At 39.8% G+C, this 21,132-nt stretch overlaps 1 protein-coding gene across 1 annotated transcript; it reads right to left on the reverse strand.

Moving 5' to 3' along the window:
• Positions 1-191: 191 nt before the first annotated feature.
• Positions 192-14,810, reverse strand: nfs1 (NFS1 cysteine desulfurase). Its single transcript, XM_055867841.1, has 13 exons — positions 14,470-14,810; positions 13,977-14,053; positions 13,675-13,791; positions 13,507-13,590; positions 13,121-13,273; positions 12,827-12,920; positions 12,575-12,709; positions 12,118-12,275; positions 11,676-11,781; positions 11,263-11,344; positions 1,881-1,964; positions 1,613-1,702; positions 192-1,271 (listed from the first exon to the last, which is right to left on the reverse strand). The coding sequence occupies exons 1-13, from the start codon at positions 14,561-14,563 to the stop codon at positions 1,208-1,210; spliced, it is 1,338 nt and encodes a 445-aa protein (XP_055723816.1). The 5' UTR covers positions 14,564-14,810; the 3' UTR covers positions 192-1,207.
• Between the last annotated feature and the right edge of the window lie 6,322 nt (positions 14,811-21,132).

The following is a 21,132-nucleotide window of genomic DNA, read 5'->3' on the forward strand; positions in this document are numbered from 1 at the left end:
ATGGTGACGTAGAACTTCTCAGCGCTCATGATATAATGCCGCCATCTAGTGGACTCAAACATGATGTTTTAGACAGAACATTTTATATTTTGTCAAAATGCTGTACTAACCCAGGATACTATAATTCAATCAGAGCACGTGGAGAATAATTTAAGAACCAATCGACCAACTACATAAAATACTAACAATAATTCAGGGTCAGGCCTAGTCATTTTTATTGGAGCGCTAGCTACAAACATATGCATGTATGTATACATTATGTGAGATTAGATTGCTGTTGGACATTGTGGAAAGACATTTTGGGAAGAGTAATGAGTCTGCTGTGCTATCTGCTGCATGTACAAAGCAAAAACAACAAGCACTGTAAATGTTCAGTCACGGTGGTGGTAGATTATACTGATGTCATAAAACAGCTGGCCATGTAAATTGGTTTGCATACTTCCCTCACAAAAAATGCTCAAATCAGTTTAAATGATAACATGCAAGATTCATACAAACAATACACATTTTGCCAGAGACTGTATACAAACCAACTGGGGAGAATTTCCATGATTGGAAGACTATTAACCCACAAGATTGGCATTAAATTTCACACAATGAGACCTAGGGAAATATTTTATCAATTTCCTCCTTTAGTGAATGAAACCTGTACTGTTGACTTTCACCTTGTTAGCATGCTGTATGTTGTCAACGAATAATGACTTCTCCATTAACTAAATGAAATGTAGCACATGCTACTACATGAATGAACCATTCTGTAACTTGCTCTCAGTCATGAAATCCCATGGTCAAAGCAGCTGATAAATTATGTTAACTACTTAAGAGCACTTGTAAAGAACAGGAAGGCATGCACACAAATGTATGCTCCCAATTCAATGCTTTAAGGGACTTTCTGTTCTTTACAAGGTTTCTTTATTAGCCCAGCACACACATTAAGGATGTGCGTATGGACACAAACTTTTCTAACTACTTAAGAGCACAATATATGCATCAATAAAAATACTTTGTCAAATACAAAGGAACAAATTATTCAGGTCTGCCAATACAAAATCTAGTCATAAGCCTACACTAAAGTAAGTCAGGAAGTTGTGCGTGTTTCTTGACAGTAGAAATAATTACCAGTCATCACAGGAGTGGCATAGTATGCAGCAAACTAAACAAGTTTAGTATTCACAATGCTCTCAGGTATGTTTCCTGAAGGCTTTCTTTAGTGCTGCGTCCATTTGATGCTCTTCAGATCGATTCCTTCTTGCACCATCTCCCACAAGGGGCTGAAGAGAAAAACAAGTTGGACAACAATGAATACATTAACCTATGAGTGCATTGATAATATTGCAAGTTAAAAGGCTATTTATTATAAAGTATTTCATTCGATCATTAACACTGTGTACAAAAAATATTAAAATGTCTTTTCACCAGTAAATGCCTAGTTAAGTGACATTCAGCATGTACATTTTGCAGTGGTTTCCAAGACACAGATTAAGCCTAGTCCTAGACTAAAAAGCACATTCAATGGAGATTCTCCATGAATCTTGATTTGTAGTCCAGGACTAGTCTTAATCTGTGTCTGGTAAACCACTGTATGTATGCTATTCTACTCTTTTTCACTCACCTCATCTCTCTCAGGCGTTTAACCTGTTGAATGCACTTGTCCACTGTATAGTCCACTTCTGCCTCTGTGCTAAATCGTCCGATTCCAAATCTATAGGTTATGGAGTAATAACAAAAACAGACTAGGTAAAACACCAAAATAATACCATTCAGCTGCAACATGTTATTCTTGACCCTGCTCTTTTGTAATTAGGAATGATAAAAAGAAACATTTAAATCATTCAAATCCCATGACCATCCATTTGAGCTTCTTGAGTTGTGTTCCTAACCTGATTGAGGAGTGGGCCAGGTCCTCATCTGTTCCAATTGCTCTCAGAACATATGAAGGCTCCAATGAAGCAGAAGTGCAGGCACTGCAGGAAGATAGCATCATCAACGTACAGTATTTTAATTTGGATCCAACTTAATAGCTGTTAATCTATTTGATATACACTACTGTTCAAAAGTTTGGGGTCAATTAGAAAATGTCCTTGTTTTTGAAAGAAATACAGTGTAGACATTGTTAAGGTTGTAAATGACTATTGTAGCTGGAAACTGCAGATTTTTTATGGAATATCTAAATAGGCGTACAGAGGCCCATGATCAGCAACCATCACTCCATTGTTCCAATGGCACGTTATGTTAGCTAATTTATTTATTTTATTTTACCGTTATTTTACCAGGTAAGTTGACTGAGAACACGTTCTCATTTGCAGCAACGACCTGGGGAATAGTTACAGGGGAGAGGAGGGGGATGAATGAGCCAATTGTAAACTGGGGATTATTAGGTGACCATGATGGTTTGAGGGCCAGATTGGGAATTTAGCCAGGACACCGGGGTTAACACCCCTACTCTTACGATAAGTGCCATGGGATCTTTAATGACCTCAGAGAGTCAGGACACCCGTTTAACGTCCCATCCGAAAGACGGCACCCTACACAGGGCAGTGTCCCCAATCACTGCCCTGGGGCATTGGGATATTTTTTTTAGACCAGAGGAAAGAGTGCCTCCTACTGACCCTCCAACACCACTTCCAGCAGCATCTGGTCTCCCATCCAGGGACTGACCAGGACCAACCCTGCTTAGCTTCAGAAGCAAGCCAGCAGTGGTATGCAGGGTGGTTTGCTGCTGGCTAATCCAAGTTTATCATTTTAAAAGGCTAATTGATCATTAGAAAACCCTCTTGCAATTATGTTAGCACAGCTGAAAACTGTTGTGCTTATTAAAGAAGCAATTAAACTGTCCTTCTAAAGACTAGTTAAGTATCTGGAGTATCAGCATCGATTACAGGCTCTATTCTTGTTGAGAAATTGCCAAGAAACTGAAGAGCTCGTACAATGCTGAGGCAAGTAGCGCTGGAGAAGGAGGAAGACGTTTTACGGGCTCACAACCGATTGTGTTTTTTGTTTGTTTGTTTATTTGCATTGTATAACTTAATTTTTTTATTATTTTGTACATAATGTTGCCGCTACCGTCTCTTATGACCAAAAATAACTTCTGGACATCAGGACTGTGATTACATTGGCAGAATCCTTTTTTCCCTTTGATAAGACGAACGATACACTGCTTTCTCAGGAACAGGCCCAGCTCCCAGTGATTTGCGTGAAGAGGAGGCGGGAAAAAAAGGGTACGGATGGCGGGCTGCGTTCTGAGAACTCGTAGGCAATCTAATAAACCCCCACTTCCTTACATTCTGCTAGCAAACGTGTAATCTTTGGACAATAAACTAGATGACTTACGAGGAACTGTAATATCTTACGCTTCACGGAGTTATGGCCGAACGATGAGACTATCAACATACCGCTGGCAGGTTATACTCTGCACCAGCAGGACAGAACAGCGGTGTCTGGTAAGACAAAGGCCAGAGCACTATAAGGAACTCTCTAGCTATTGCTCGCCAGAGGTAGAGTATCTCATGATAAGCTGTAGACCACACTAACTACTTAAAGTTTTTGTATTTTTCGTTGCTGTTAATATACCACCACAGTCAGAGGCTGGCACGAAGACATAATTGCTTATGGTGGAATACAGCTCATTCAAACGGGAAAAGCTCACCCAGAGGAGGCGCTGTAGTAGCTGGGGACTTTAATGCAGGGAAATTTAAATCCGTTTTACCAAATTTCGATCAGCATGTTAAATGTGCAACCAGAAGAGAGAAAGAGAGAGAAAAAACAACAACCTCTGGACCACCTTTACTCCACACACAGAGACGCATACAAAGCTCTCCCTCACCCTCCATTTGGCAAATCTGACAATTCTATTCTCCTGATTCCTGCTTACAAGCAAAAATTCAAGCAGGAAGCACCAGTGACTTGGTCAATAAAAGTGGTCAGATGAAGCAGATGCTAAACTACAGGACTGTTTTGCTGGCACAGACTGGAATATGTTCTGGGATTCCTCCAATGGCATCGATGCCGTCGTCCCCACAGTGACCTACCAACATAACCAGAAGCCATGGATTACAGGCAACATCCGCACTGCGCTAATGGCTAGTGGTGGTGCTTTCAAGGAGCGCGACTCTAAGCCAGAAGTTTATAAGAAATCCCGCTATGACCTGTGACGAACCATCAAACAGGCTAAGCGTCAATACAGGACTAAGATCGAATCGTACTCCACCGGCTTTGATGCTCGTCGGATGTGGCAGGGCTTGCAAACCATTACAGACTACAAAGGGAAGCACAGCCGAGAGCTGGCCAGTGACACGAGCCTACCAGACGAGCTAAACTACTTCTACGCTTGCTTCGAGGCAAATAACACTGACACATGCATGAGTACCAGCTGTTCTGGAGAATGATCACGCTCTCCTCAGCCGATATAAGTAAGACCTTTAAACAGGTCAACATTCACAAGGCCAGACAGATTCCCATGACGTGTACTCCGAGCATGCGCTGATCAACTGGCAAGTGTCTTCACTGGTATTTAATCTCTCCCTGTCTGAGTCTGTAATACCAACATGTTTTAAGCAGACCACCATAGTAACTGTGCCCAAGAACACTAAAGTAACCTGCCTAAATGACTACTGACCCATACCACTTACGTCTGCAGCCATGAAGTGCTTCGAAAGGCTGGTCATGGCTCACATCAACACCATTATCCCAGAAACCCTAGACCCACTCCAATTTGCATACCGCCCCAACAGACCCACAGATGATGCAATCTCTATTGCACTCCACACTGCCCTTTCCCACCTGGACAAAAGGAACACCTACGTGAGAATGCTATTCATTGACTACAGCTCAGCGTTCAACACCATAGTGCCCTCAAAGCTCATAAGCTAAGGACCCTGGGACTAAACACCTCCCTCTGCAACTGGATCCTGGACTTCCTGACGGTTCGCCCCCAGGTGGTAAGGGTAGGTAACACATCCGCAACGCTGATCCTCAACACGGGCACCTCAGGGGTGCGTGCTCAGTCCCCTCCTGTACTCCCTGTTCACTCATGACTGCACGGCCAGGCCCGACTGACTTCAACATCATCATTAAGTTTGCCGATGACAACAGCGGTAGGCCTGTTCAGACAACGACGAAACAGCCTATAGGGAGAAGGTCAGAGACCTAGCCGTGTGGTAACAGGACAACAACTTCTCCCGCAATGTGATCAAGACAAAGGAGATGATTGTGGACTACAGGAAAAAGAGGACCGAGGACGCACCCATTCTCATCAACCAGGCTACAGTGGAGCAGGTTAAGAGCTTCAAGTTCCTTGGTTTCCACATCACCAACAAACTAACATGGTCCAAGCACACAAATACAGTCGTGAAGAGGGTACGACAAAACCTATTTCCCCTCAGTAGACTTTGGCATGGGTCCCCAGATCCTCAAAAGGCTCGACAGCTGCACCATCGAGAGCATCCTGACTGGTTGCATCACTGCCTGGTATTGCAACTACTATGCCTCTGACCGCAAGGCACTACAGAGGGTAGTGCGAACGGCCCAGTACATTACTGGGGCCAAGCATCCTGCCATCCAGGACCTCTATACCAGTCAGCATCAGAGTTAGGCCGTAAAAATTGTCAAAACTCCAGCCACCTTAGTTACATACTGTTCTCTCTGCTACCGCGCGGCAAGCAGTACCGGAGCGCCAAGTCTAGGTCCAAGAGGCTTCTAAACCGCTTTTACCCCCAAGCCATAAGCCTCCTGAACACCTAATCAAATGGATACCCAGACCATATGCGATGCCCCCCCTCCCTTACTCCGCTGCTACTCTTATCATCTATGCATAGTCACTTTAACTTCTTATGGTTGGGTGGCAGTATTGAGTAGCTTGGATGAAAAGGTGCCCAGAGTAAACTGCCTACTACTCAGGCTCAGAGGCTAAGATTTGCATATTATTAGTAGATTCGGATAAAAACACTGAAGTTTCTAAAACTGTTTGAATGATGTCTGTGAGTATAGAACTCATGGCAGGCAAAAACCTGGGGAAAAATCCAACCAGGAAGTGGAAAATCTGAGGTTTGTCTATCCAATATACAGTGGGATATTGGTCATTCTACGGCTTCTACTAGATGTCAACAGTCTTTAGAACCTTGTTTGATGCTTCTACTGTGAAGGAGGGAAGGAGAGCTCTTTGAGTCAGGTGTCTGGCACAAGCTGAACATGCGCGCTCACGTGACAGTTACCTGCTTTCCATCGCAGTTCTGAAGACAAAGGAATTCTCCGGTTGAAACATTGAAGATTTATGTTAAACATCCTAAAGACTGATTCTATACATCGTTTGACATGTTTCTACGAACTGTATTGGAATTGTTTGACTTTGTCTGACCTGCGCCTCATGAATGTGGATTACTGGACGGAACACGCAAACAAAATGAAGGTATTTGGACATAAATGATGGACTATATCGAACAAAACAAACATTTATTATGGAACTGGGATTCCTGGGAGTGCATTCTGATGAAGATCAAAGGTAAGTGAATATTTATAATACTATTTCTGACTTCTGTTGACTCCAAAAAATGGAGGATCTTTATGGCTTATTTGGGCTCGGAGCGCTGTACTCAGATTATCGCATGGTGTGCTTTTTCCATAAAGTTCTTGGAAATCTGACACAGCGGTTGCATTAAGGAGAAGTTTATCTAAAGTTCCATGTTTCATACTTGTATAAATGTTTATTATTAGTATTTCTGTAAATTGATGTGGCTCTCTGCAAAATCACCGGATGTTTGAGGCAAAACATTACTGAACATAACGTGCCAATGTAAACTAAGATTTTTGGATATAAATATGAACTTTACCGAACAAAACATACATGTATTGTGTAACATGAAGAAGAAAAAAAAAAAGTTTGGACACCTACTCATTCCATGATTTCTTTATTTTTACTATTTTCTACATTGTACAATTATAGTGAAAACATCAAAACTATGAAATAACACATGTAATAACCAAAAAAGTGTTAAACAAATCAAAATATATTTGAGATTTTTAAAGTGGCCACCCTTTGCCAGCTTTGCACACTCTTGGCATTCTCTCAACCAGCTTCATGAGCCAGTCACCTGTAATGCATTTCAATTAACAGGTTTGCCCTGCAAAAAGTTAATTTTTGGAATTTCTTTCTTTAATGCATTTGAGCCAATCAGTTGTGATATACAGAAGATTTGGCTATTTGGTAAAAGACCAAGTCCATATTATGGCAAGAACAGCTCAAATAAGCAAAGAGAAACAACAGTCCATCACTACTTCAAGACATTAAGGTCAGTCAATACATTTCATTTCAAGAACTTTGAAAGTTCCTCAAGTGCAGTTGCAAAAACCATCAAGTGTTATGAAACTGGCTCATGAGGACCGCCGCAGTAAAGGAAGACCCAAAGTTACCGGTGCTGCAGAGGATAAGTTCATGAGAGTTACCAGCCAAATTGCAGCTGAAATGAATGCTTCAGAGTTCAAGTAACAGACATCTCAACATAAACTGTTCAGAGGAGACTGCGTGAATCAGGCCTTCATGTTCGAATTGCTGCAAAGAAACCACTAACTACTAAAAGGACACCAATAAGAAGAAGAGACTTGATGGGTCCAAGAAACACGAGCAATGGACATTAGACCGGTGGAAATCTGTTCTATTCTGATGAGTCCAAATTAGAGATTTTTTGTTCCAACTGCCATGTCTTTGTGAGATGCAGAGTAGGTGAACGGATTATCTCCGGAAGTGTGGTTCCCACCGTGAAGCATGGAGGAGGTTGTGTGATGGCACTTTGCTGGTGACACGGTCAGTGATTTATTTCTAATTCAAGAAACACTTACCCTGCAGGGCTACCACCGCATTCTGCAGCAATACGTCATCCCATCTGGTTTGTGCTTAGTGGGACTATCATTTGTTTTTCAACAGGAAAAATTACCCAACACATCTTCAGGCTGGGTAAAGGCTATTTTACCAAGGAGGAGAGTGATGGAGTGCTGCATCACATGACCTGGCATCCACAATCACCCAACCTCAACCCAATTGAGATGGTTTGGGATGAGTTAGACCGCAGAGTGAAGAAAAAGCAGCCAGCAAGTGCTCAGTATATGTGGGACCTCCATCAAGACTGTTGGAAAAGCATTCTAGGTGAAGCTGGTTGAGAGAAGAACAAGAGTGTGCAAAACTGTCATCGAGGCAAAGGGCGGCTACTTTGAAGCATCTCAAAATACTTTTTTTGGTTACTTCATGATTCCATGTGTTATTTCAGAGTTGATATCTTCACTATTATTCTACATGTAGAAAATAGTAAAAATAAAGAAACCCTTGAATGAGTAGGTGTGTCAACTTTTGACTGGTACTCAATGTATATATTAGGGATGAAATGGTTACCGGTTTCACGATAAACCAAGGTAAAATTCCAGAAGGTTAGTATTATAATTTCACATTTTTATTATGATTAAAACCGTGTTTGATTACCGCGGTTTGAAAAACTCACGGTAAATACTGTCCAGCATCAACCACAGTTAGCAAAAGTCTGACGCAGGCGCAGCATGCAACGTGGGTTTTGTTTTGTGTGAAAACATGGCGGAAGGCAGTGACAGCGCTCTGGAGATTTTTCAGCCTTCTTAGAGGATCAAATCTGAAGTGGGGTCGTATTTTGGGTTTTACATTAGTGCAGAGGGAAACTTAATTGAAGATGGTCACCCCGTCTGCAGAACAAGCAACAAAAAGAAAACGCTGTGAAAGGGGGCAACACTTCAAATCTCGAGTCATCTTTGTGACCTCCACTTTATAGTGAATGCAAGGTAAGTTAACTTTTAGCTCAATGCATGATGTGGGGACTTCAGAATGGGGGAACGTGTCATGCTTTGTCTGTAACTTGCTAATAGCTTGTCAATAATGTAAACTGAAGCTTTCAGTGGAACCTACTCTTGTGTCTGCAGAGTCTATTCGCCCATTGCACACGATAACATGTTATGTAGTTTAGTCACCCAACCAACATTTTGTTCATTTAAAATCCGGAAGTCATCGACTTGGTTGTAAAAGTGTTCCAACAGGAGAAACACTATAGACTCCTGTACAAGACTCCTGAATTTATGTAAATTGTTTGGGCTCATTGCAATTACTATCACTGTCTAAAGACTCATTTGTATTTATGTAAATTGTGCATGGGGTCATAGCATATACTCAAATGCAACACAGAAGATAGACTGTGTGGGTGGGTGGGGAAGTGAATAATTATAATGTAACAATAATAATAATATATTTGCTATTCGCTTGTTTAGAATGGGCATGCAGCAGGCAAACCCAGTGATGCTACTGGCCCCTCATCTACAGTTGTGAAACAGGACCTCAAGCAAGCATTTAAAAAGGCAGGCTGCTTATGCACCCACATCAAAATGCTCAAGACCTCACTGCAGCCCTTTCATATTACATTGAAATGTAAAAATGTCAGCATATTTAATTTGCAATCTCAAGTGAACAAAGATGCATACATACAGGATGTTAGGCCAGCAGCACCTTGTTTCTTTATGAGGGAGAGAACATACATACAGGATGTTAGGCCAGCAGCACCTTGTTTCTTTATGAAGGAGAGAACAGACATACAGGATGTTAGGCCAGCAGCACCTTGTTTCTTTATGAAGGAGAGAACAGACATACAGGATGTTAGACCAGCAGCACCTTGTATCTTTATGAAGGAGAGAACATACATACAGGATGTTAGACCAGCAGCACCTTGTTTCTTTATGAATGAGAACAGACATACAGGATGTTAGACCAGCAGCACCTTGTTTCTTTATGAAGGAGAGAACAGACATACAGGATGTTAGGCCAGCAGCACCTTGTTTCTTTATGAAGGAGAGAACAGACATACAGGATGTTAGACCAGCAGCACCTGGTTTCTTTATGAAGGAGAGAACATACATACAGGATGTTAGACCAGCAGCACCTGGTTTCTTTATGAAGGAGAGAACAGACATACAGGATGTTAGGCCAGCAGCACCTTGTTTCTTTATGAAGGAGAGAACAGACATACAGGATGTTAGGCCAGCAGCACCTTGTTTCTTTATGAAGGAGAGAACAGACATACAGGATGTTAGGCCAGCAGCACCTTGTTTCTGTATGAAGGAGAGAACATACATACAGGATGTTAGGCCAGCAGCACCTTGTTTCTTTATGAAGGAGAGAACAGACATACAGGATGTTAGGCCAGCAGCACCTTGTTTCTTTATGAAGGAGAGAACAGACATACAGGATGTTAGACCAGCAGCACCTTGTTTCTGTATGAAGGAGAGAACAGACATACAGGATGTTAGACCAGCAGCACCTTGTTTCTTTATGAAGGAGAGAACAGACATACAATCAGTGCTGTTCATTTGACTTGTTTACATAGTGTTATTTTAATGTCAACACCTGCACATTGGACTTGTTTACATAGTTGTATTGATCTTACTTGCACATTGCTTGTGTTGCTTTTATATGCAAATTTTATTTACTTAAGGTTGTGTTCATTAAAACATGCATTAGGGAAACTTGACTCATGACGCCATCTTTAATGTTTATGCACAAAGTGCTGCTAATTTTATTTGTTGTTTGTTGGCTTTCAATATAACTTGGTGAAATGATTTCAGTGTGTGTTTCAGTACATTTAACATTTCCAGCACACTTTAATAATACCGCTATAATACTGATAACCGTGATAATTTGTCACTAATCGTGATATGAAATTTTCATACCGTTTCATCTCTAATGAATAAATATATGTATGTGTATGCACACACACACACACACATATATACACAAGCATCCCACAAAAAGTTGGGTGAATTTTGGCCCATAATATGGACTTGGTCTTTTACCAAATAGGACTATCATCTGTATACCACCCCTACCTGGTCACAACACAACTGATTGGCTCTAACGCATTAAGGAAAGGAATTCCAAATGAACAAGACACACCTGTTAATCAAAATGCATTCCGGCTTCCACATGAAGCTGGTTGAGAAAATGCCAAGAGTGTGCAAAGCTGTCATCAAGGCAAAGGGTGGCTACTTTGAAGAATCTCAAATATATTTTGATTTGTTTAACACTTTTTTGGTGACTACATGATTCCATGTGGGTTATTTAATAGTTTTGATGTCTTTAATATTATTCTACAATGTAGAAAATTGTAAAAAATAAAGAAAAACACTGGAATGAGTAGGTGTGTCCAAACTTTTGACTGGTACTGTATATAAATAAAAGCATCTAATAGCACTTTACTTGCTACTGACCTGCCAGATGATAGAGCAACATCCTTCAGGGCCATCAACAGACTCTCTCCCTCCACGTAGGCAAAGGACAAATTAATGCATCCTGTGTCCGACAAAAATTCTAGTTAATAATAGAGCATCAACATTTAAGGAATTCTTCACCGATTCATCAACTGACTAAAGTACAATCCACAAACTATTATGCGTTTCACTTCATCTGTAGGCATATGCAAAATACTATTGCTCTAATGTGATTATGATAATGTCCAGCACAGTACTTGATTTAACTCATACACAACACATAAGGAATATATTTAACAGATTACCAGCCAATCACATCAAATGATTATTATGAAAAATATGAATTCCACTTCCACACACTTATATGCCTGTATCTATTATTCTGTCCACAAATCCCTTGTTCTGCACTTCACCTGGGTATCTTTGCTCTGCATCACCATTCATCACAACATCAGGGATCTCTGACATGATTTTGCTCACAAGGCGGTTTGCCAACATGGACACCCGGCTGTGATCATACTGGAAAGGAGAGAAGATCAATAAGCAACAAAAATAATATGTTAACTTATTCTTTCACTATAAAGAATACACTACTATACTACTACAGTAAACACTTCTCATTTACCCATCAACACAACATGCAGCAAAAAATATATGATGGAACCTTTCATATAATGCAGTGGGGATTTGTCAGTTTGCTGTGCAAGCCTCAACATTCCGACTGTTTTTTCCAATGTCTTTTGAACTCAAGCTACATTTTTTTTTAAATAAAAAAAACAGTAAAAACAAACAGAAGCCAGGATTGATGAACAACATCCTGTGTAAGTTTGTTTCAGGCAGTAATGAGTTGTCTACCTCTAGCTCCTGCTGGGCTATATCACAGGCTGCGCCCAGTCCCACAGCCAGAGGAGTGGGCACTGTCCCTGAGCGAAGCCCCCTCTCCTGGCCTCCACCATTCTGCAGTGGCTCCATTCGAACCCGGGGCCGGCGCCGCACATACAGTGCCCCGACCCCTGTCAAATCATAAACATATTTCACTTGTAATTATTTATAGTCACTCAATTGCTCGCACAGTTCTTACATAAAACACCAACAATTAAAGGAGTTTAATATGTGGCTAGACAAAAGAGTTCGCTCAATGTAGTAGTCGGGCTTGGGGTCAATTCCATATCAACTCAGGAAGTAAACCGACATATCAATTACATTTTCTCTCCTTGCTTTTCAGTGATGAAAACAGAAATTTCAGATTTGTTCCTAAATGAAAATGGAATTGAACCCCAACACTGATAGTATCTGATATTCAACAATATACCTTTGGGACCATATATTTTGTGCCCGCTGATGGACATCAGGTCTACCTTCCAGTCAGATACATTGATGGGGATTTTTCCCACAGCTTGAGCTGCATCAGTGTGGAAGAACACGTTCCTTGACCGGCAGATTCGACCTGGAGAAGTGTGTGTGAAAATAATAGCGGATTATAAAAGATAAAACAAAGATCAAATGAAATGTCTCAATTTCATAGTTGATATACTTCTGAATCTATTTTGGCTAAAAAGGTTACCTATGTCTTCGACAGGCTGCCTCACACCAATCTCATTGTTCACGGTCATCACAGACACCAAACTTGTGTCTTGACGAATCGTTTCCTCCAGTAGCTATAAAAAATAGCAACATTTTTATATCAGCATGTGAGGTATTCAAGACATGCAAACGTATTGAAGAAATAGGCCATGAGAACTTAATTTATCTTATTCTTGGTACAAGAGCAGATTGTGGAGTGGATTCATACAATGGGGCTGTATAAAACATAGCACATTGCCACATTTAGGTAAAACAACCAAACAATTGAGCTTGCCTGTAGGTCAACCAAGCCATTAGTCTTCACGGGAAGATAGGTTATGTCAAAGCCCTCTGCCTCCAAGACTCGACAGGAGTCCAGCACACACTTATGCTCCGTCTGAGTGGTGATCACATGCTTCTTCTTGGATTTGTAAAATCGGGCCACACCCTAGGAGGAATGCATTGTACGAAGAAACAAAAACAACCACTCAATTCCTTTCCTCTTAATTGTTAGCATGTATCCTCATTTACAAATAAATTACACAGCAGAACAGTTGATTGACCTTAGCTCATTCTTATGTCTTAATCTTTCCATCAGCTGGCAGTTCTTGGCATGTATTATTCACCCTCCGAAATCCTTGCCGTTAATCTGACTACTAAAGCGGTAAAAGGGAGACTTACTTTGATTGACATATTATTGGATTCAGTGGCACCACTTGTGAACACGATCTCACGAGGATCTGCAGCAATCAGGTCTGCCACTTGCTGTAAGGAGAAATCAAATGAAGATATGTTAGCCTTATCATCAAATTACATGACGCAATAGCTACTCAATTGTAAATTAATTACCTTTCTAGCTTTTTCCATTGCACTTTCACTTTCCCAGCCATATGCATGTGTTCTGGAGTGAGGGTTACCATAATAATTAACTTGATAGGGAAGCATTGCATCCAGAACTCTTGGATCCTAGAGTCATGAGATAAAAATATATTGAGTTGAAGATTCTGTGCAGGTTGCATTTCTCAAAGATGGCATTGGATCTTTTTAATTCGCTTCAATGCAATGTTTTACAGATTTGACATGCCACCAGTTTGGTATAATTATCGTGGGAGAGCCTATAGGCTGGGAGCTAACGTTAAAGAGCCACATACCATTGGTGTTGTTGCTTGAAAATCCATGTACAGAGGTCGCAACTCATCTTTCTCCAGTTCCCTACTTTTGATCGATTCTGTAAAAACACCATAAGTGTCATTTGGGTCCAGAAACCATACACATTGATCTGAGAATTCATTGGAAAATGTCTAATATGCATTCAGGGCAGAAAGACACTGTCACACGGACGTGATGTAACGGCATAAAAGTTGAGTAACTGGTTACAAAACAACTAGGAAATCGGACAAATACGACCTTCAAGTCGGAAAACCTGAACTCTAAAAAGAGGTCAGAGTTTCCGAGTTGGCTGACCGTTGAAATCGATTTTTCCCAGTCGGAGCTCGTTTTTTCCCAAAGTTCCCAGTTATTTTAAACACCGCATTATCTAACTAACTTGATGCGTCATCGAATGAGTGTCATTAGCTCGTGATCTAGCTAGATGATAATTAGCAAATAAAATATTGGATAAAGAAGCAGCATAAACTAAAATACCTCTCGCAACAGCATTCACAGCATAGTTCATTCGGTGGCTTGGGAACCCTCGCATGGATCCCAGAAGCCTCGTCGTAACAGTCTTCCTCATCATCTTCACAGTAGGGTAATGTTTTGCTAACCTTGCTTTACAGTTGTAGCTAACCTTCACCAGTGACAAACAGGATTCGTAGCGAGGAAAATAAGCTTGCAGATCTCTATGTTTGCCTGGTTTTGTGAGACCCAGGTATAACAATTTATTCGATTAACAAGCTGGTTTAATTATTAAGACGCTTCAAATCCTTGTCGACACAGTCATCATGTGAGGCATAGCCAAAATGGCAGCGAGGGAGTTCTATTAACCTGAGCCGCGGTGCACCGGTCTGTGGCCAGTGACGGGAATGGGCAAAAGCGGCGAGGGAGGCGCGCCAATCTCAAATCGAACAGTAATCTGCACCGCTTGGTCATGTTGTCAACAAGGCAGCATGGTGCATCGTCCAGAAACATACATCTCTTTTCCATAAACTATATGTTCGTATTTTCATTGGGAATGTAGATAAAGCCTGTATATGAAAAGCATTCACTTTTGCAGGAGTAAACAGAGATTCATACTCATTACCATACTTTGGAACGCCATTTGGGTCTTTGCGTGTCAAAAAAAAAGATACATCAAATAACCCTGTTTGACGTTTCATAAGCTTGTTGACCAATCAGGACCGGGATATGGCTGCACATGACATAATAATTTAACACATTCATAAAAAATGTACGTAGTTATTGCACATAGATTACACTGTCCCTCGTATTTCATATGTCACAACGATTGTTATGATGCTGTCAGTGCTACTGGGCGGTAATCATTTAGGCAGGTTACCTTTCGCTTTCTTGGGCACAGGGACTATGGTGGTTTGTTTGAAACATGTTAGGGCTATTTTAGATTAAGACACCTAGCTAGATAGTTAGCTAGTTTACTATAACTACTGAAACAGATGTCGTGTTGCAATGTTTTTGGGGAAAAACATTATTTACATGCATCAGCTAGCTTCCTTTTTGTATTCCCAGCACTGTCCCAGAGTTTGAAGTGCAGCAAGTGAGCAAGACAACTTTTAAGCCCTAACATGTTTCAAACAAACCACCATAGTCCCTGTGCCCAAGAAAGCGAAAGGTAACCTGCCTAAATGATTACCGCCCAGTAGCACTGAGAACGCTGGCCATGAAGTGCTTTGAAAGGCTAGTCATGGCTCACATCAACACCACTATGCCGGAAACCCTAGACATATCACATTTTATTTGTCACATGCGCCGAATACAACTGGTGTAGACCTTACAGTGAAGTGCTTACTTACAAGCCCTTAACCAACAATGCCGTTTTCAGAAAAATAATAATAAGAGATAAGAAAAACAAATAATTAAAGAGCAGCAGTAAATAACAATAGCGGGGCTATACAGGGTACAGGGGCACCGGTGTTATTAGGGTTATTAAAGTGGCTATGCATAGATAACAGAGAGCAGCAGCAGCAGCGTGGTGGAGGGAGGGGCGTGCAAATCTGCTTGGCATCTGACCGTAAGGTGCTACAGAGGGTAGTGCGTACGGCCCAGTACATCCCTGGGGCCAAGCTTCCTGCCATCCAGGACCTTTATACTAGGCGGTGTCAGCTGCTACTCGCTGTTTATTATCTATGCATATTCACTTTACCCCTACCTAGATTTACAAATTACCTCGACTAACCTGTACCTACGCATATTGACTCGGTACTGGTACCCCCTGTATATAGCCTTGTTATTGTTATTTTATTTATTTTTTACTTTAGTTTATTTAGTAAATATTTTCTTAACTGTTTCTTGAACTGCATTGGGCTTGTAAGTAAGCATATCACGGTACGGTTTGCACCCGTTGTATTCGGCGCATGTGACAAATAACATTTGATTTGATTCCATAAAGTAACCATTTGCGTCACTTTCAAAGGGGGACTTTTACTTTGAAGGCATACTGCCAATTCCACTATTGTGGTTCATCCTTATTGTTGTTACCTTTACAACACATAACCCAGGTAGGGTCAAGCCTCACTGAAGCTAGCTGGGTGCTTATAACGTGAGCTTGGGTAAAAGGGTTTAGTAGCTGGCTAGGTAGTTCTTTTCATAAACTGAAGTTCAATTTCCATAGGAGATGGAAGTGGCTACCTAGCTAATACTTACGTGGATTCCTAAATCATTGCTATGAACATTGAAAATGACTGCAGTTTCTTGTCATTGTTTTCAGGCTGCTTGCATTGGTGCAAGCTAGGATGGTACCACGCATAAGCTAGCCCAGAAGTTTCTAATAACATCTGTATCAACTATATTTGCACACATTTTTGATCCTGCTCTTATTTCAAATGCTCACACAGACGTTTTCCCTATTCGGTCGAACAAATAATGCCTTATGCAATAATGCAACGCGGTATTGTAAACATCATGGCCGATGTGTGTACACTTTTTTTCTACATCTTTGACAGTGCTACTGATCATAGTGGTGGCGCTTGGCTTGCACACACGATATTCTATAATAGGATTGTGTCAAATGAAAAGCTTATTTAACGGGTCAAATAGTGTTTTTTTTTTTTTTTTACACGCAAAGACCCAAACGGCTTTCCATACCTTTTTTAGATTTTTTATTATTAAATACGTTTTTACTCATAATATTTACATTTAATACATATTTACATTGCTACATCAAACATGTCTAACAAAACAAAACGGGCATTAACAACAAAATACTAAAAACATAAAAAAGAAATAAACAATTCTAGTGCAATTGTATTCACTCAAATCTTATGTTTTTCTTGTTGTTATTCACTAGGGATAATGTCTTAAGATAATTAAATTCAATCAGAAATGTGTGTAATTTTGGTATACATTTCTGGAATTTTTGTTTGTGTATAAAGTATTTGGCAACAAGAATTTAAAAAGTCACAATTTAATTTTACCTTTATTTAACTAGGCAAGTCTCAAGAACAAATTCTTATTTTCAATGATGGCCTAGGAACCAGGCCTGATTTTTACCTTGTCAGCTCAGGGATTTGATCTTGCAACCTTTCTGTTACTAGTCCAATGCGCTAACCACTAGGCTACCTGCTGCCCCAATCATTTCAATGGCCTTGTCATTGCAATAGTAACATAATATATCCTGCATGAACATGGGTAGAGTTCATAATGTTAAATAAGTATTCTGCAAGGTTTTCCCAAAATTGTGACACAAATAAACATTCAAAGAACAAGTGAGTCAGATTCTCACCTTTTTCACAGAAAACGCAGAAATCATCAATAGCCACAAATTTGGACAACATAGAATTACATGGATATTACGTAGAATTTTAAAGTGCACTTCCTTAAATTTGTTTGGTCTACAATATTTGTAAGCTTTTTTCCAAACAATGTCAGGAATAAGCATGTTCCAGAAAAATGTTCCTCTAGGCGTAAGTTGTTTCTGTGAATGGAGAATTTGTCTTATAAATATATTACAACAAGATTTCTCAAGTAAGCCCACGCCTTCGAAATTGAGTTTTGGATAAGCTTTGTGATCATTACCAAAGCTAAGATGAGTTTTCATTAGTGTAGTTAGACCACTGGGAATGGCTTTGATCACTTAAATAAACTCTCTGATGTATTGGAAACTCATTCAATGTTATAAATTGTTCATATGTAAGAATATTACCCTTATTGTCGAAAACATCAAGAACAAAGTCAATATTCCTCTCATGCCGCTGGGGTAGAACCATTACTTGTTCCTTACAGTTGTCTGAATTATTCCACAAAAACAGCTTTATGTGGGGAAAAATTGTGCAGGAAACATTTTCCAGGCCATTAAAGCTTGTTGTTGAAACCTAGCCAATTTAGTGGGTTTTCTTTCAGGAATATAATTACATTTCAGAAAAAAATTGAAGAGCTCCCAACTTATTAAAAACTTTATTTGGAATGAAATACCATATTGAATCAGTATTGATCAGACATCTTTTCAACCAGTTGATCTTGAAAGTGTTATTTATGTCAACAAAATCCAACACTTCCAGACCTTAAGGTCTTTCATTAAAGAGGACTGACTTTTTTAGTTTGTGAGACTTATTTTTCCAGATGAAGTCAAGAAAGGTCTTGTTGATCTCTTTACAAATAAAGATAATGAGATGTACACAAAGCGAGACTGTCACGGCCGTTAAAAGAAGAGGACCAAGGAGAAGCGTGGTGAGCGTACATTTTCCTTTTATTTGAAAAAGACGCCGAACAAAACAATAAACACTACAAAACAAACCGTGAAGCTAAAGGCTATGTGCCATAAATAAAGTCAACTTCCCACAAAAACAGGTGGAAAAAAGGGATACCTAAGTATGGTTCTCAATCAGAGACAACGATAGACAGCTGTCCCTGATTGAGAACCCAACCCGGCCAAAACATAGAAATACAAATAATAGAATACCCACCCCAACTCACACCCTGACCAAACCAAAATAGAGACATAAACAGGATCTCTAAGGTCAGGGCGTGACAGAGACAGTCTCTCTGCCTTGGACAGAAGTCCTCTCCCAAGTATAAAAATATCTTTGTAGCCAATTATTAAACATATTTTTTGTTTTCTTAATTTTAGGAGAGAAATTAATATGTTGTCTGTCTAAGTGTTTTTTTTTGTTGACAGATGTCCTTTACAGGAATATTTTCTATTTCTTTATCATCACAGTCAAATAAACATAAGATTTCACATTTAGAAACATTCAGTTTTAATCCTGATGCAATAGAGAATGCAGTTATAGCATTAAGGACATGGGCGACCTGGTCTTTGTCTCTTAAAAAATAATAGTGTCATGAACCAGTTGGGAAATTTTGATTTGTTTGTTAAAAATGGTTAAGCCATACAGAGTTACATTATTCAGAATATCTAGAGATAGAAGTTTCACAACCAAAATGAATAAAAATGGCAAAATTGGGCATCCCTGTCATACACTTCTGTTCATACTGAATATTTTGGATGGGTTAAGGTTCAGTAACACAGAACTATTTATATCTTTGTAAAACATGCGAATGACTTTGATAATGTCACGTTCCTGACCTGTTTTCTGTTATTTTTGTATGTGTTTAGTTGGTCAGGGCGTGAGTTGGGGTGGGCATTCTATGTTTTGTGTTTCTATGTTTAGGTCATTTGTAATTAGCCTTATATGGTTCTCAATCAGAGACAGGTGTTTGACTTTTCCTCTGATTGAGAACCATATAAAGGTAGGCTGTTCACACTGTTTGTTTGTGGGTGGTTGTCTTCCGTGTCTGTGTATGTTGCACAATACGGAACTGTTTCGGTTTGTTCGTTCGTTGTAGTCTGTTCCTGTTCGTGAGTTCTTCGTGTATTTATGTAAGTTCTATGTTCAGGTCTGTCTACGTTGTTTTGTTATTTTGTAGTTTGTTGAAGTGTTTTCGGTTTTCGTCTTTACTTTAATAAACATCATTATGTCAAAATATCACGCTGCACTTTGGTCCAATCCCTACTCCTCCTCTTCATCAGAGGAGGAGGAGGACAGCCGTTACAGATAAACTGTTTGGCTTTGGTGAAAATGTTAAAGTGACCTAAAGAGAAATTTGTGTTCAATTGTGTCAAAGGCTTAACAGAAGTCCAAAAATAAGACAACCGCATCTGAGTCAATTGCATCTGAATAATCTATAAAGTCCAAGACTAAACGAATGTTAGAGCTTATGTGACGGACCTTCATAAATTCTGTTTGAGTCTCATTTATAAATCGTATCTATTCCTTTCTTTAATCTTTTGGCATAAACCAGAGCATTCAATTTGTAATCAATATTTAATAAAGTAATTGGTCTCCAATTGTCAATGAGAGAAGTGTCTTTATCGGGCTTCGGAATCAGTGAAATAAGGCCGTGTTTCATAGTGGAGACCATTTCCCCATTTTCAATGCAATCTTGAAACATTAAGAATAGGGTCTTCTAGTAACTCCCAAAACTGTCTATAGAATTCAACTGACAGGCCATCAGGGCCAAGTGATTAACCTTTTTTCATTGAATTCATGGCCTCTCTAATTTCTTCAATTGACACAGGTGAATCGCAAACTGAGTGGAAATCATCCTCAATTACAGGGACATAATTCTGAATGTGGCAAATGTACCTTTCACAACCATCTTCCGGAAATTGTGAGTTGTAAAGGTTTTCATAAAACCAATTGACAAATGTTGATATTGTAATGGGATCTTTGCATAACACATCATTTATTTTAAGTGCAGTAATAGATTATCTTTTCAAGTTTCTCTTTTCAAGTGCAAAAAAGTAACTATTGTTTCTTTCCTCCTCTTCAATCCATTTTGCTCTTGATCTGACAAAGGCACCCTTTGCCAGATCTGTGTAAAGCTGTTCTAATTCTAGTTGTAAAGATTTAAATACAGACTCTTCTTCTTGAGATAGATTATCTTTCTTTAGAACACTGTCAAGCTTACTCATCAACTATTTTTCTCTAAGGTTCTTTAAGTGCATCAGCTCTTTAAGTGCATCAGCTCTTTAAGTGCATCAGCTCTTTAAGTGCATCAGCTCTTTAAGTGCATCAGCTCTTTAAGTGCATCAGCTCTTTAAGTGCATCAGCTCTTTAAGTGCATCAGCTCTTTAAGTGCATTTAATGGCTACAACTCTGACTCTATATTTGAAAAATTCCCATCTACTTC

This window comes from Salvelinus fontinalis, chromosome 18 (assembly GCF_029448725.1).
Source record: "Salvelinus fontinalis isolate EN_2023a chromosome 18, ASM2944872v1, whole genome shotgun sequence".
Lineage (NCBI taxonomy): Eukaryota > Metazoa > Chordata > Actinopteri > Salmoniformes > Salmonidae > Salvelinus > Salvelinus fontinalis.